At 41.7% G+C, this 15,985-nt stretch overlaps 1 protein-coding gene across 3 annotated transcripts in view; it reads right to left on the reverse strand.

The window, feature by feature from the left end:
* LOC126281917 (cytochrome P450 6a2-like) overlaps positions 1-15,985 on the reverse strand; it is a 181,831-nt gene that overhangs the window by 106,477 nt on the left and 59,369 nt on the right. The window contains exon 6 of one of the 3 annotated variants that reach the window (XM_049981243.1): positions 7,820-8,241. The exons of the other annotated variants lie outside the window; for them this stretch is intronic. Coding sequence (XP_049837200.1) covers positions 8,060-8,241 — 182 coding nt within the window. The 3' untranslated portion in view covers positions 7,820-8,059. Of the gene's footprint in view, positions 1-7,819; positions 8,242-15,985 lie in introns of those variants that run through there. 3 annotated transcript variants of the gene reach the window in all.

Genomic DNA, 15,985 nt, shown 5'->3' on the forward strand with positions numbered 1-15,985 from the left:
GGGTTTACTCAGTTCTTGTGAAGTTTCAAACAAAGAATATGCCTCACGATTTACCACCTGACTTAAAATAAACAATAATACCTGAATAGAAGGGTCATGTGATAGTACAAAGTGCTTTTGATAGTGTGGGGAAACCAGCACTGGGCTTGATGTCAATGCTATTTTAAATCCTGAAAAATGATTTGACACTTTTCATCCATTCAATTTTCATGACCCTTTTTAACAGCGGGGAGAGTGACAGTACTTTATTTGTGAATACTTTCACAAACTACCTATACTTATTTGAGAGCCTAAAAACTATTGCCACTCTTTACCAGACTAAAAAACGGGGAAAACCTGAACTGCTTCTACAAATACTCTTATAGGCAAAAATGGCACTTTCCCGTACTCAGTGTAAGATGCACAGCTCATAGCCTTTCAAAAACCTCTCCCAATCGTTTCATATCCCTCGAGAAAACCATTATATTCTTGAAGTACACTAAGCACTGCTGACATTTCAACACTCTCACACTGGCGCATTCTTCAACATGAACTGCATTCACTGATATTGATGATGACCCCAGGGGGCTGAATATTCCGTCTTTTGACGGTCCCCTGGAATTGCCACTAACTGTTGGCATACACTCCTCAAACCCACAGCAGAGAAGTATCGGCTTTGCCCCAGATTATAAATGATCTCCTGATATTTGGTATAGAGTATGCACCAGTTACCATCTTACTGTTACGATGTCGGCAGTTACAGCTGAGTCTACATTTCTTACACCTATCTGCAAGCTTTTTGCGAATGACCATGACAACTCCTCACCACATACCACTGCTCTCTTCTGTTATTCCATCAGCTAAGTGCTGGCTAGTATGATCATTCGTAATTGGTTGTAAATGCTGAGGAATGCGATACAGTTACCAACAGACCAACGTTTTGTTCTCTGTTAGAAACCACTGTTGTATCACAGGTGTTGCCAGCAAAGGGCTCCAAAGACGAAATAAACTCTCAATCCCTAGGAGTAATTCACCCATTCCTAGTCCTTCCAGTCGTTCCAGACGCTGAACAGTTTTATGTAATGCAGTTTCGTTAATGGCTTGCGTCTGGTTATGATCTAGATCCGATGTTCTCTAATCATCCTCTTCCAGTTTCCTTTGTTACTTTCTCCTTCAGGGGCTCTATTGCACAGCAGATATCTACAGGCAATTCAGATTATATGCCCATCAAAATTGACTTCCCGGTGACCTCTAGCATAGTACCATGCGAATAAAATCTTAGTGTTTTTGTACAAAGTTTCCCCTGGATGGAATATCGTCCATCTAACTTCCAACGAATGACGCCGAAGGTCACTTTTGGCATACTGTTTTAGTAGAAAGTCCAAACTGGGGATCAAGGCATGGTGCCTTATATCGCTCCTGTCTAGAGCCTGTCTATCGGGAGAATGAAACATGCGTGCACAGTGACCGATGGTATGAAGCGGGTTCAGTCGAGTAAGTAGTTGTAATTTTCATCTGCTAGAGGACAGTAGTACACAGACACATTGAAGAAACAGGTCAAGAGAATGGTTTTGTGCATTGTTCTGTTTATTTCTTAAAGTTGTTTTCGTTTATTTGTGATTTTACAGTTTTGTATATGCTTTTACTAGTGTGAATAATACATGGATGCGGTCTAAAGTAAATAGCAGACCACTGTTCTACTACTAAACGCTGTACGAACCAGCGTGAGAAATTTTTAAGACAGTGTGACAGCAGAGGACGGGAAACCTATCATAATATGTTAAGGAAGTTTATGGTAACAGGAAAGCAAATTCGAATGCAAATGAAATTAGTTAATAACGTAAAGTATAAACAAAATATCAGAATGTTAAATATTTGTTTCGGAAAAAAGTATAGTTCGAAAGTGTGTTATTTGTTGATTGGTTAGTCATGAAAAGCGCGGACTAACACGGGGGAATAACGTTTTTCTATTGGCCTTAAAGAAAACCGACGGATCAGACTGCAGTATTCTTGGCGAGTCTTCCCTCTTGGAGACAGAGAATGCTTAGAGCAGTAGTCCGGAGCCCAGCCTTTCAACGGTACGGGCGTGTGTAGTATCAGCTCCGAAGGGAGTTAAAGTTTGCCCGTTTTAGTTGCACTACATACATCAAAAGTGCTTTAACGTGAAGCCATATTTATTCCGATGTGCGTTTTTAGCAAGTATGGATTTTTTGAGTAATTTTGTGTACGACAAAAGACAGCAACTCCGCGTGGCATATTGAGCAGATCGGTGACTAAAAATTTTAGTGCATCAGACACCAACAAACGTAATAGTATGACGAGCATTTTCATTTAAGAAGAATCCGTGCTTAGTAGCTGTTCATATTTCGGGAAATACGTTACCATAAACTCGCTAACGTGAATGAAAGGTTTTGTACATGACTGTGTTAGGGTTAGCACGGGCTTCGCAGTGAACGTGTAATTCTTGACTTCAGAATATACTGAAGTTTTGCCGGTATCTCCACCTTCCATTCAAAATAAATATCTTTCCCCGATTCTTAGAATAGGTACGTTGTATGCTGCTTGGTGCGAGTTGCAGTACTGTAGGTTTCTGCTTGGCTTTCCTACCGGCGATCTGCTGCAACGAGTTCATAGGTACGTACAGTTAGAGGAATCCTACCGCGGGACCATACTGCAACCTTTATTTGCAAGAGGCACAACCTCCGCACATTGTTCAAACTGAACGCCTAAACATAAAAATTTAGTACTACTGATCCTTATGACTTCACAACATTGCATTCCTCTCCATGCAAACTATAGCATTTGAGTTTAACTGCTTTCGACCCATGAGATCACAATTTGGAACTGACACATGTCCACAAGTGTCCGATATAAACATACATCCTACCTCTTAATAGCCCCACTATACCACACTTCGCCTCTACATACATATGTATAGCATCTTTTTTTTATTTTTTTATTTTTATTCTTTTTTGTCATTTATTTCGACATAGTTCGTTGCATTTAGTCTGGGCGGACGTCACAAGGCATCCGTTCAAGTTGATCGTTGATTACTTGACTCAGTTTTTTTTTATTACAGAGAGCACGTAGCCCTCTTAACGAACACGCTGAGCTACCGTGCCGGCGCATCAAAGCATAGCAGACACCCTGCTCGGAAGGCTTGGAGTCCCATTTCGCGTTTAAACTTCGTCCAGCTCCGCATTGCCCATTCCCACCACCTCTTCCAAAGCTTCATTAATGATGTCCACTCACACCATTCCTATCCCAGTACGGCTGGCTACACTATTTCTGAATATGCTTTGAGCGTCCACACCTGTAATACTAAACGTTAGTGGGAAATATATCTCGTTTGTCCTCCACCGCTGTTGCTGTATCAATTTCCTGAAACTCTGTAACTGACCTAACAGCTCTGTACAGGTGTCTGTGGTATCAATTCAATCTTGTCTATAAATATAAGATGACAAGCCCCTCAAGGAGGCAGTGAGTGCCTTGATTTTAACTGCTTAGATAACCTTATTTGCCTCATCATCAGTGTTTGATTTTTTGCAGTATGCACTAGTATTTCGCACCGGTACCTCTGACAAAAAAAAATCAGAACGGCGTATGTTGAAATATGTTAGGACAGAAATTTTTGGAAAAAAGTTCTTGGTACACTTGCAGCTTACTTTGAGTTGAAAAACCCAGATGCGATTAAAGCATTCCTTGAGTATGTTTTTGACAGTTGTGAGAACTTTGGTGGAAACGGTAGAAACAAAGCAGTGTATCCTACAAATCAGCTTCGATTGAAAAGTACCTTTAAGACATTTCCAGTGTCATCTAGTAAATGCTAATCTGACCGTTACTGACAGCACACCCTCTATACTATCAGTAGCTGTTTCTTCATTTCATAAAAGAATAAACTCCCATTTCACTTTGTGTTACCATCTATATCTTCTGCACCATCTATATTTCAGCTTTTATGCCATTATCAAGTACTATACTAAAAGTTGTTAGACCATTATTATGTCATATCCTTTAGGGATGTCCAAAGCATATAAACAAGACTAACACATGTCTTTAAGATGTACAAGTCTTTAAGATGTACCGTGACCAATTATGTTCCTGAGGCTCACCAGTGTCTTTCGCACAACAGCTGTAGATAGTGTACTGGTAATTGTCATGATATATCTGACGAATATCGTGCTACATTTCAAGGCAGCGCTGTGTTGATTGGGACCTGAACAATCTGATAGTGGGTATATGAGACCAAATGAACTCATATTACTGATAAACGATATTTGAAAGTTTGTAAGTTTGACGAATTGCAGAGTGAGACCGTGGAAACACTTGAAGGCTGGTATACAGCGTATTTCCAAGCATAAGAAATGATCGCTAGCTACGGGACATTACCCCTACTCCAAGTATGGTGCGCCAATTAACACGTCACGGTTCACATCCGAAACATCAGCATCGAGTGGGATGTAGCAACACACTAATCTATGAATGTGGATATAAAGGCTCCACTGATCATGTTGTTTTCAGTTGCCCCCTTTTTCAGGTTGGGAGAACCTGTAGATAATTAGTCTACAGTCTGTATGGACTAAAGTTCATATGAATGTACACTGAATGTGTAAAAGGCAGCTAACTAATTTGAGTCTGCAAGACTAAGTAGTCGATGTTAATATAAGAATAACGTCAACAGATCACAAGAAACGTTACCCCCAGTATAGATAATGAGAGACATATACAAATTTAATGAAGAGAACCATTCCAGTGTGGGCAACGTAGTATAGTGCAACAACAACAAGTATAGAAGTAGGTACACGAGTAATTAGTCAACAAACCTCAAGTTATTTTCGGACTTCCGGAAACGTATCTAGTAATACCACTTCACTTCGAACTTGAGTTAATTCCTTTTATTTTGTGCTATTTTTAACTGATTCTTTTTTTCAATATTCTGGTTTATATCTTCATTCCAATTACAAGTGGTCGCTATTAATATAATTCATTACTGTGTAAATAATATAAAATGTTGTATGTCAACCTGATTAATTTGTACGACCTGCTTAGAATTTCCAGATAACAGGTCTAAAATTCGTGGTAATAAATTGAACTGAACTGAAATTGAGTCTATTTGTCGTGCTGATGAGCTGTTTCCTGCCGCGCTTGGCATAACAGTTTCGTGACCTGGGAGGTTCGTAACAAATACTATTTCTAGAAATAGTTCCGTTTCAACCCTACAGTGGGAACATTGGAGTGCTTGGCCCGATCTACCTTGTGTTGTCCAAGCAGCCCCGATGCTGCACTTCGCATCGTAAGGACTTGCTGACTGTCTTCCATGTTTCTGGGTAAACTGCTAGTTTTGTGGCAACACCCATAATGAAGAAGTGACATCACAAGCACCCGGGCAGACATTGACTACAACTGGGTAGAACTCTAGATAATGTTTCTAGAGATCTCAGGTTCAACCTGGGATATTTCGGAGATTTTTCTCATTCCAAATCGTCACCGGGACAAACCCACGTTTAGTCGGCCTGCTATCAAACAAGTAATGAGGCTCAGTCCAGTCAGAAAAACGTGAGCCGGGTGGTGGATCCGCCAATCTCCAGCTCCTATTAGAAAGACTGCATCCTGTCTGCCGTCAGGTGAATAGGCCGGTGACGGGCTTAGATCACAGACATTACCTTTTATGTCTCGCCAAATATTTTGGATGAACATAGCGGATAATAAGTTAGCAATGTCCACAGCGTCTTCAAGTTAACTGTTTTGGTAAACACACGACCACCTGCAGCCATCGTCCTAGAATTCAACAACTCCCTTACCTGAACTGTAGCACTCTCCTTCGCTACCGGAAATCTTGACGTCAGATCACGAGAGTCAGTCAGGCTGTCGTTGCCCAAAGCACAAGGCAAAGGCGTTACTGATTTCGTTGTCAGAAGTTCCACTAGCCGAACTGATCAAACGATCTTAAGTGGAAGCTATTGTCAGAGGTAGGTTTGGAGAAAAGACGTCAGATGATTGTAGACAAACACGTTGTCGTCTGCTCAAACAGGACGGACTCTTATTTTCACTAAGTGGATCAACAGTGGACACTTAAAAAAAAAGCCAAAAGTATTGTTTCATCTCTTAGGAAAGAAAATAGGGAAGATTTAAACAGTTTCTTCTTTAATGAAACGTAAAGATGGAGTACTCACAAATTAGAAGACATAGTGGATGTCAAAGATACGGTTCGAACGTCCCGGCCGGCCACTGTGGCCGAGCGGTTCTCGGCGCTTCAGTCTGGAACCACGCGACCACTACGGTCGCAGGTTCGAATCCTGCCTCGGGCATGAATGTGTGTGATGTCCTTAGGTTAGTTAGATTTAAGTAGTTCTAAGTTCTAGGGGAGCCGCTAATTTGCCTAGTTGTGAGAACTTTATGTAAGCGTGTATTATGGTTATAGCTTATTGCATCATAGTTATAATTGGAGTCTTTGTCCTAATTTATCAGTCGTTAAGTTTCTTCCTCATTTTCCATTCTCTGCCTTTATGAATGTTTTTGCATACTCGCATTGCAGACCGCGAGTTGTGTGCTACAGAAACTTCTTTATGAAAAGTAATAAGATACCTACAGTCTTGTGTTGCATATCGCAAGTACGGTAAATAAATTAGTGTTTTTGACAGCTTCATTGTAATCTTAATAGTAACAGTCTGCAGAGCAGACGAGCGTTCCTTGCGCACAGGTAGCATAACAAATTTAATTACCACCCAATTTCAAGCCTACTGTAAGGCACTGTGATCGTCAGTCTTATTTCTGAAAATAACATATTAGTTCAAAGGCTTAATATTGGCAAATTATATCAAAATAAGGTTCTATCTTGTGAGTTTTCCAGCAGTTTTAGCAGCAAGTCAGATGGGTTAAATCTTGCGTTCATTTTCTGTGTAATTGAGTTAGTAATTCTGGTACACTCATTGTTTGAAATATTAAAGATAAAGACTTATAATATTCAGGGACAAAATTTTAATGTGAGTCATTTGTTTTGCATTCAAACAACATATGTAAATTTCATTGGGAACGGTTGCCCTCTCGCAGTTGACATACTGGGTAGCTTGGATTTCGCATAGTACAGCGTTAGCTTCACATACTTTCGTTCAAAAAATTAATTTTAACGTAATTCATTTCCCTGCACTGAGCTGTACGTATTTAAATATCAAAATAAGTTTCATACGAATTTTTCATATGCCAACCAGACACTTACAAACATGAGTTTACAAGACTAACAATAAACTTTCAAAGTTACTGTTTCCATTATGCAGATTACACCTGAGATAACAAGAAGGCTCTCCTCACAACTGAAAAGAAGTATGCCTGCTCCCGTCTCAGTTTTCCATCACACTGATTTGGTTCCTTTTGTAAACATAACCCAACGCTTTTCAAAATAGCTTTAGGATACAAGTAGACGATTGGCAGGATACATAATCCTCGCTTGGTCTCTTCTTAGAAGTCTAACGTTAGCTGAAATTTTGTCTTCTATCTTGATTCGGGACGCTTAATCGCAGAATCGGTGTTGTGTTAGATTGAACCTTCTCCTTTCATGTCGTACGAGCTGATGTGGTCTACTATATTGTTCCTCATTCCTGCATCATTCCTAAGATCAAAATAGGTCACGCTGATGCTGAGTTTTCTTCATACCCATGTGTGCAGGATTGTTTGGAACATCAGAGCGTGACTCTTCTGGCTAACCAATCTGTAGCGATGTCTGTCAAGAATGAACTATCTTCTGGAGGTTTATGTAGAGAGATTCACCCATTTTTTGCAAGTGAATTCCTAATGTTGAAAATACAAATACTACTCAGATATTTTGTTAAAACATGCCACAAAATTATACGGTATGCAGTAGATGATTTATTCATTTTTACAAGCGTATATTTTCCACAAACGGCGTTGTGGAGAACCACAAATCATATCCTCGTTGGCATATACATGGCATCCAGTGTCACTGTTGTGGGTGGAAAGACTTTTTGCAGCCTGTGCACCAGTCACGGACAGCCGTCCGGAGCAGCGCAGGTGTGGACTGCACGGCAGGTTCGGCTCGGCTTGCGCCCCTCACCCCACGGTGAGTCTAGGCTGGTGCAGCCTCCCTGCGCCGCGTCACCCGGAGGAAGACGCCACCCACGGGCGCCATGACGAATGACAGGGGTGCCAACCTGGGCGGCACCGCCGTCTCGTCGCACGTCTCGAAGCGAAAGTTCTGCAGCATCGATGCCAGCCCCACCTTGGTCTGCAGCTGTCCGAACCGCATTCCTGTAGCAGGCACACGAGACCGCGACCGAATTAGAACACAGCAGAACAAGAGCCATTACGTTGAATTTTATCTTAGAATGTCCCTCAAGAACGTAAAACCATTGACTGTAACCATTACTCAATAGCTGTACTGGTGCTAATAATGGTACCTCCCCATCGCACCCCCCTCAGATTTAGTTATAAGTAGGCACAGTGGATAGGCCCTAAAAAACTGAACACAGATCAATCGAGAAAACAGGAAGACGTTGTGTGGAACTATGAAAAAAAATAAGTAAAATGTACCAACTGAGTGTCCATGTGCAAGGTATGCAACATCAAGGACAGTGTGAAGCTCAGGAGCGCCGTGGTCCTTCCTTCCAGTAATGCAAAATCATATCGACCCCAAAACTATCTTATTCCCGGATGAAACGTATTACCCACGCACTAAAACTAATGCAATGACGTGGCTTCGTGGACATGTAGTGCATTATTTGTTTCAAGACGGCACTAAGGACACTTCAGACTTTTGGAACTATTTGCAGGATCAACATTGCAAGATCCTCCGTAACCCAAAGTATCGACAAGATTTTTCCAGTTATTTGTGGGGTGCGTTCCACGACCCTCCACGTAGCTGGAACATCACAGGTAAGAGGAGCTAAAATTACAAGACGATGATAGAACACTACACGGTACAACGTGGGAGCTACCTTGGTCTTTACGAGAAGTCATACCTGGATGATACAGCAGACTGAGACTTTCGTAGTGAACCCTCCCACTCTGTAGCAGTGTTTGCCAAATTTCACATGTCACATGTCATCTAAAATATTACGCTAAGCATGCAAGACTGTGATGGTTGACAGATCCAAACAAATAAATGGGCGTTCACAACTCAGACAGAAATCGAATACCAGAAGCTGACAGTGTATGAGCCATAATCGGATAGTAGGGGTCGCCTGAAGCGTGCATTACTGTGTAATTAGCAGGTTGAGACACACGTGGTGCCTAAAACGTGACTGTGGATTCTCAGACTCGGTGCCACAGTGTTATTCCAAGTTTAAAATTATCGGTGTTATTATTCTGTAACAGTGCAAAGCATGTATGGCTACAATAACATGCTAAGCAGGCAATACACCAATAGTTGAGTTCGATACTTAGGCCTAAACGAGGCTCAGTTACTACATGTACTAAAACGAACTTTCATAACCTGCCCAGCACAATTTTAGCGGAGATGAGGTTAATGCAACATATTCTAGAATTGAAAAATGTGAGGATCGTCACTGACTGGCTAATAGTGTATTTTATTGCTTTTGACTTTGAACTACACTCCTGGAAATGGAAAAAAGAACACATTGACACCGGTGTGTCAGACCCACCATACTTGCTCCGGACACTGCGAGAGGGCTGTACAAGCAATGATCACACGCACGGCACAGCGGACACACCAGGAACCGCGGTGTTGGCCGTCGAATGGCGCTAGCTGCGCAGCATTTGTGCACCGCCGCCGTCAGTGTGAGCCAGTTTGCCGTGGCATACGGAGCTCCATCGCAGTCTTTAACACTGGTAGCATGCCGCGACAGCGTGGACGTGAACCGTATGTGCAGTTGACGGACTTTGAGCGAGGGCGAATAGTGCGCATGCGGGAGGCCGGGTGGACGTACCGCTGAATTGCTCAACACGTGGGGCGTGAGGTCTCCACAGTATATCAATGTTGTCGCCAGTGGTCGGCGGAAGGTGCACGTGCCCGTCGACCTGAGACCGGACCGCAGCGACGCACGGATGCACGCCAAGACCGTAGGATCCTACGCAGTGCCGTAGGGGACCGCACCGCCACTTCCCAGCAAATTAGGGACACTGTTGCTCCTGGGGTATCGGAGAGGACCATTCGCAACCGTCTCCATGAAGCTGGGCTACGGTCCCGCACACCGTTAGGCCGTCTTCCGCTCACGCCCCAACATCGTGCAGCCCGCCTCCAGTGGTGTCGCGACAGGCATGAATGGAGGGACGAATGGAGATGTGTCGTCTTCAGCGATGAGAGTCGCTTCTGCCTTGGTGCCAATGATGGTCGTATGCGTGTTTGGCGCCGTGCAGGTGAGCGCCACAATGAGGACTGCATACGACCGAGGCACACAGGGCCAACACCCGGCATCATGGTGTGGGGAGCGATCTCCTACACTGGCCGTACACCTCTAGTGATCGTCGACGGGACACTGAATAGGGCACGGTACATCCAAACCGTCATCGAACCCATCGTTCAACCATTCCTAGACCGGCAAGGGAACTTGCTGTTCCAACAGGACAATGCACGTCCGCATGTATCCCGAGACACCCAACGTGCTCTAGAAGGTGTAAGTCAACTACCCTGGCCAGCAAGATCTCCGGATCTGTCCCCAATTGAGCATGTTTGGGACTGGATGAAGCGTCGTCTCACGCGGTCTGCACGTCCAGCACGAACGCTGGTCCAACTGAGGCGCCAGGTGGAAATGGCATGGCAAGCCGTTCGACAGGACTACATCCAGCATCTCTACGATCGTCTCCATGGGAGAATAGCAGCCTGCATTGCTGCGAAAGGTGGATATACACTGTACTAGTGCCGACATTGTGCATGCTCTGTTGCCTGTGTCTATGTGCCTGTGGTTCTGTCAGTGTGATCATGTGATGTATCTGACCCCAGGAATGTGTCAATAAAGTTTCCCCTTCCTGGGACAATGAATTCACGGTTTTCTTATTTCAATTTCCAGGAGTGTAAATGCGACTCTGTTCCATTGGTGTAAAGAAACTTAGTTTTGAGGAAGGCTGCGATATTTACTGATCGGATCTATAGTGCTAAGCTACTCTAAAAGTGTTCGCTATAATTTCATAATCAAATACTAAATAATATTAGTATCCATATCACGTTTTGCTACCAAAATCAAATTTTCCGTCACCTTAGCCCAACAAGGTACAGTAAAAATGACGCGTTTTGGCCAGATAATAAACTGCAGCATACAAAATGTATTTTTTCGTAATACACAAGTATTTGTTCAAATTGCATCAGTCTGCTTATGTGAAGGACAGTGATGGAGAATGTTCCACACAGATATCTGATCCTAAACGAAAATTCGACTTTTGCATGAAAATACAATACTACTCAAAAGTTGCTGTATTTTTCATCAAAATATGTGAAGATTTCTTCTACGACCTTACAAAACACACGAAGGTCGCTTATTGTACTACCGACCTAGGTTCAGGTTAAATTGTCGTTGTCAACTATTCTTCGACCTTTGTAGCACACTTTAGGGAACAAAAAATTGTGTTATTTAACAATTTCGTTAAGATTTGTTCTTCAACAGTAGAAACATAAGTGGTTCGCATATTGGCAGTAGTGATATCGCCAGAAAAGACTTTCAAAGCTTTTGCATCATTCAGCATTATCAAAAATGTTATCTAAATTTACAAATGCCATAAAAGTTGATTTGTCTCTTACCTCTAAGATAAACTACTAAATTAGTATTTTCTCACATTTTCCTACTATTTCCAGGAAATAAAAATGGTTTACCTCCAGGACGGCTTCTACCAACTATTCCGTTATTCTGAGTAAAGCATGACTTGTTAAACTTATAGTTCACTAAGAACAACACTTGCTGACAACTGGTACCGGGATTATTATGTTATTCGAAAGACAAAAGATGAATAGCCTGTTTCATTTCTTTGGTCAAAACAAGCATTACATTCCTGCAAGTTTATTTTCCTGCGAGAGCCTGATTTTCTCTCTTTTTAAAAAAAAGACATATTAAAATCTGTAAAATCTTGTGCAAAAAATAAAAAGAGTAAGGTGAAATCTCGACTAGGACGCATATTGCGAAGAAACAACTTAAAGTCATGCAGGGAAAGACTGTTGGGTAAAGATGAGGAATAAGGCGAAGTCCTAGGAATACTGGATCACACCAAAAATTGGCGATGCTGACACCAGATGAAGGGAGAAGGACAGAGGAGACCAAAGTGGAGGGCGCGTGACCTACGGAGGTGGTAAACAAGCGAGAAAAAAAAAAGTCTAGTAACTGCACTGGTGAGGCCATCGTATCATCTCTGCTGTGCAATTTACAAAAAAATATTTAATTTGAGACATGCGTCACACCGAGGGCTAACTAGTTGACCAGCTATCTTGTAGAAACATCTCTTCCCCCTAAAAATATCTGTAACTTAGCTCTACTGCTCCGTTCAGATTTTTATTGATAGCAAGGAACCTGCACCATAAGCCATAATAGTTCGTGTTTAGTTTTGACAAAGCCGCTTCACTTATATCCTCGTGAAACTGGAAATTCTGTAGCTCCGTTCTGCTATATTTTAGTCAATACGGCTTCCGAAAATGATTGCGTATTTGAAGGAGTGTGTCAAGTACATTTTAGCGAAAAAGAAACCGTACTGATAGCCTTTTTTTTAGATACAACAGACCACTTTGCGTTTCAGGCATCGTCCAAAAAGCCATGGAACTGGACTCAGATTCGCATAACGTTTTGTGATCCGTACCTAGCAGCCGACTGAAGTTGTTTGAATTACATATTTTTCATTCACCTATTACATTTGAGGAGACATGATATATTTTCCATATATGTTCATGCTGCGCCTCACTATTAACTGAACTGCACTCTATTTAGAAGTTCAGTTGCTGTAGTCAAAGACATGGTAAGAACTGACTGCAACAAGAAGTGGGAGATCGAAGATCTTCACAAGTGCGTCTCGTGCAGATAGATACCTATGCGAGAGTTGGAACTTTAATAGTGGCAACTATTTATTTACAGTTCGTACAATATAGATACGTTTTTCAAAGTTTCACTGACCTTCAAAGTAGTCACCAGCATTGGTTATAACCCGTTGCCAGCGATGTGGAAGTCATAGGATACTGTTAGCAGTATCAGTTGTGTTGACAGTTCGAGCGACGCGGGCAATTGCCAGACGAATTTGTAACAGTTCTGAAGCGAATGCCGTGAAGTGTTTCCTGCACCTTAGAAATCGAGCTGAACTCACGAAGGCTTAAGTCAGGGGAGTGCAGTAGGTGGTATAGCACTTGGCAGCCCCATCAGTCAAACAAATCACTAAGAGCTTGCACTGTATATGCTTGAGGACTGCCCTGCAAAATGATGGTCAGGTCCTGCAGAAAGTGTCATCACTTCTGTCTCTGTGCTGTTCATTTTTGGAACGCAACCTACGACCAGATTATTGTAAAAAGTAAGTCCCACTTGAACGTTTGTAAAATCATTTCATTCAGATTATAATTAACGTTTGCCAGCAATATTGCATTTCTAATTATAATCCATCTCAAAAACCATCAACATAAAACTTTGCAAAAATTTTATTGTTGTCAAGAAAAAGAGTAACTATGAATTACGTAACTTCAGTCAAATTAATTGAAGAATAACGTCAGCTTTGTTAATAAAGAATAACGTCAGCTTTGGTATTAAATACAGCCACTTATTATGACAGCTCACCAGCATTTAATAGAGTATTGTAAACCAGAGTAAGTATATTCATGTCGCAGTTCGATGTAGCAGTCAGATGGCGATCCAGAAACAATAAAAAAGGTGAGGAACAGTTTTGGGTTATTGCAGATAACGACTGAGGGCCACACGGCGACGACACATTCTATGTTTCGTCGAAATAATCAGAAAATCACTTTTAAAGAGCAGCAATTAAATTTGTATGCGAAGATTGAGAAAGAGAATAAATTTCAAAGTGATGATTTGATTTGATATTATTAAACAAGAGATAGAAATCCTAAGGGAAGGTTACGTAGGTTATTGTAAAAGGGAAGGTTATCATTAACAAAAGAGGTGTAGAGGAGACGGGAAGGCTTCACACTGACAAATGAAAGAGAAGGTCCTTCGTAAAGACCGGTGCCAGAGAGAATTTAAACCGTGTCTGCTACAGTCAACACACTCTAGAATTCCACGCCGGCCGAAGTGGCCGGGCAGTTCTAGGCGCTACAGTCTGGAACCGGGCGACCGCTACGGTCGCAGGTTGGAATCCTGCCTCGGGCATGGATGTGTATGATCTCATTAGGCTAGTTAGGTTTAATTAGTTCTAAGTTCTATGCCACTGATGACCTCAGAAGTTAAGTCGCATGGTGCTCAGAGCCATTTCCACCATTTTACAATTCCACACTTCAACTGTGGGCAGATCCAAGGCGCCGACCACATTATTCTGGATAAGGATAGGAACTGAAGAAGTGAATTAAAATTTGTTCTAAGGCTAGGACTTGAATCCAGCCCTCCTTCCTACTAGACAGACGTGCTATCCACTGCACAACCCTGGAATTGTAGAAAGTTGCACGGAATAGCCTAGGCCAGTGCCCTTCCTAACACGAAGTCCAATACACACGTTAGTCCACCTTAACTTTCCACTTCTCCAGTCGTCAGTATTGCCGAGGCTCTCCAGTATAGGAATAGGGCCTCTGCATTGTACGTAATGGGGAAATCCTGCCTGTATCTCAGGCATAGGTGATCGATTGATCTGATGTAATTATATTTTCGTGGAGTCATACTAAGTCTCAGCTTTAACTACGATTAGAATAGAAAGGGATAATTAAGATAGGCAGAGGTGTGAATTGGACTTCGTATTACAGGGGGCGTTAGACTGACATATTCCGTGCAGCTACGTTAGCTACAATGCCAGAGTAGTGGAGTGGATAGCACGTCTGCATAGTAAGCTGTCTAAGATAAAAGATAAAACTGAGACTCATTACGTCCCAAGGGAAATCTAATATATTGGGTGCCCTAGCCATGCAAACGATCAAGCTGGTTACTTACAGGGACAATAACTTCCATGTAGTATGTTTTTACTCTTGAACATAAGCTTTTGTAAAATGTCGAATGAGGGAATGGGCAGTTGGCTTTAAACAGTCAACTTAAGTGCAAGGAACTTGCCGGATATTTGAAAGACCTATTTAACTGCTCACAACTTACACAAAGATTCCCACCGTAATAATCTGGGACTCCAATCAAAATTCATTACCGTCAAATGAATAATAAACTGCGAGTAAGATCAAAACACTCAGAAACTATAAAGTGTCGTGGTAGGTGAACTAATAGCAGAAATCCTCTGATTAGCAGGTGCAAACATAAAGAGAGAAATCACCGAAATCACGCGAGACATTCTGAAAAACAGAACAAATTTCCTAATATTGGAGAAAAGTGTTAATTCATCCGTTACAAAATAAGGTAGGCAGAACAGATGTAACTACAAGGCTATCTCACTAACATCAGTTAAATGTATTTTTATTTATTTTATTTATGCATTTATTTTACCTGGCAAGATTAGGGCCTTCAGGCCCTCTCTTACACCTAACCAGGCATACTCAGATTGAACGAGTTACAGTTTCTCCAGAACATTAAGGACATATAACGTATTATGCAGTATTGATGTTAAAGAAAAAAAAAGTACAATTCTATCCCAGTATCTTCTCGACAGAACACAGAAAGAACTTCAACCATTAATTGGAGAATATCTGGAAGGATTTAGACTGGCCCTTTTGTGTCCTGAGCAAGTCTTGTATATAAAGACAATCATAAGAAATCAGGCAATCTGTAGCAAAAGTTTAGTTGGTAAATTTGCTGATTTCAAAAAAGCTTAAGACTCAGATGACCCCAAATCACTTTTCCAGGTAGCAGAATAACAATGTCTATATGTGAACTCACTTGCAATCATAAATCAGATACTGGCAAACATAAGTTCCAGCTTTTTATTTATTAAGAAAATCCAAGACCATTACGAAATCAAAACGGGAGTTACA

This window comes from Schistocerca gregaria, chromosome 7 (genome assembly GCF_023897955.1).
Source record: "Schistocerca gregaria isolate iqSchGreg1 chromosome 7, iqSchGreg1.2, whole genome shotgun sequence".
Taxonomy (NCBI): domain Eukaryota; kingdom Metazoa; phylum Arthropoda; class Insecta; order Orthoptera; family Acrididae; genus Schistocerca; species Schistocerca gregaria.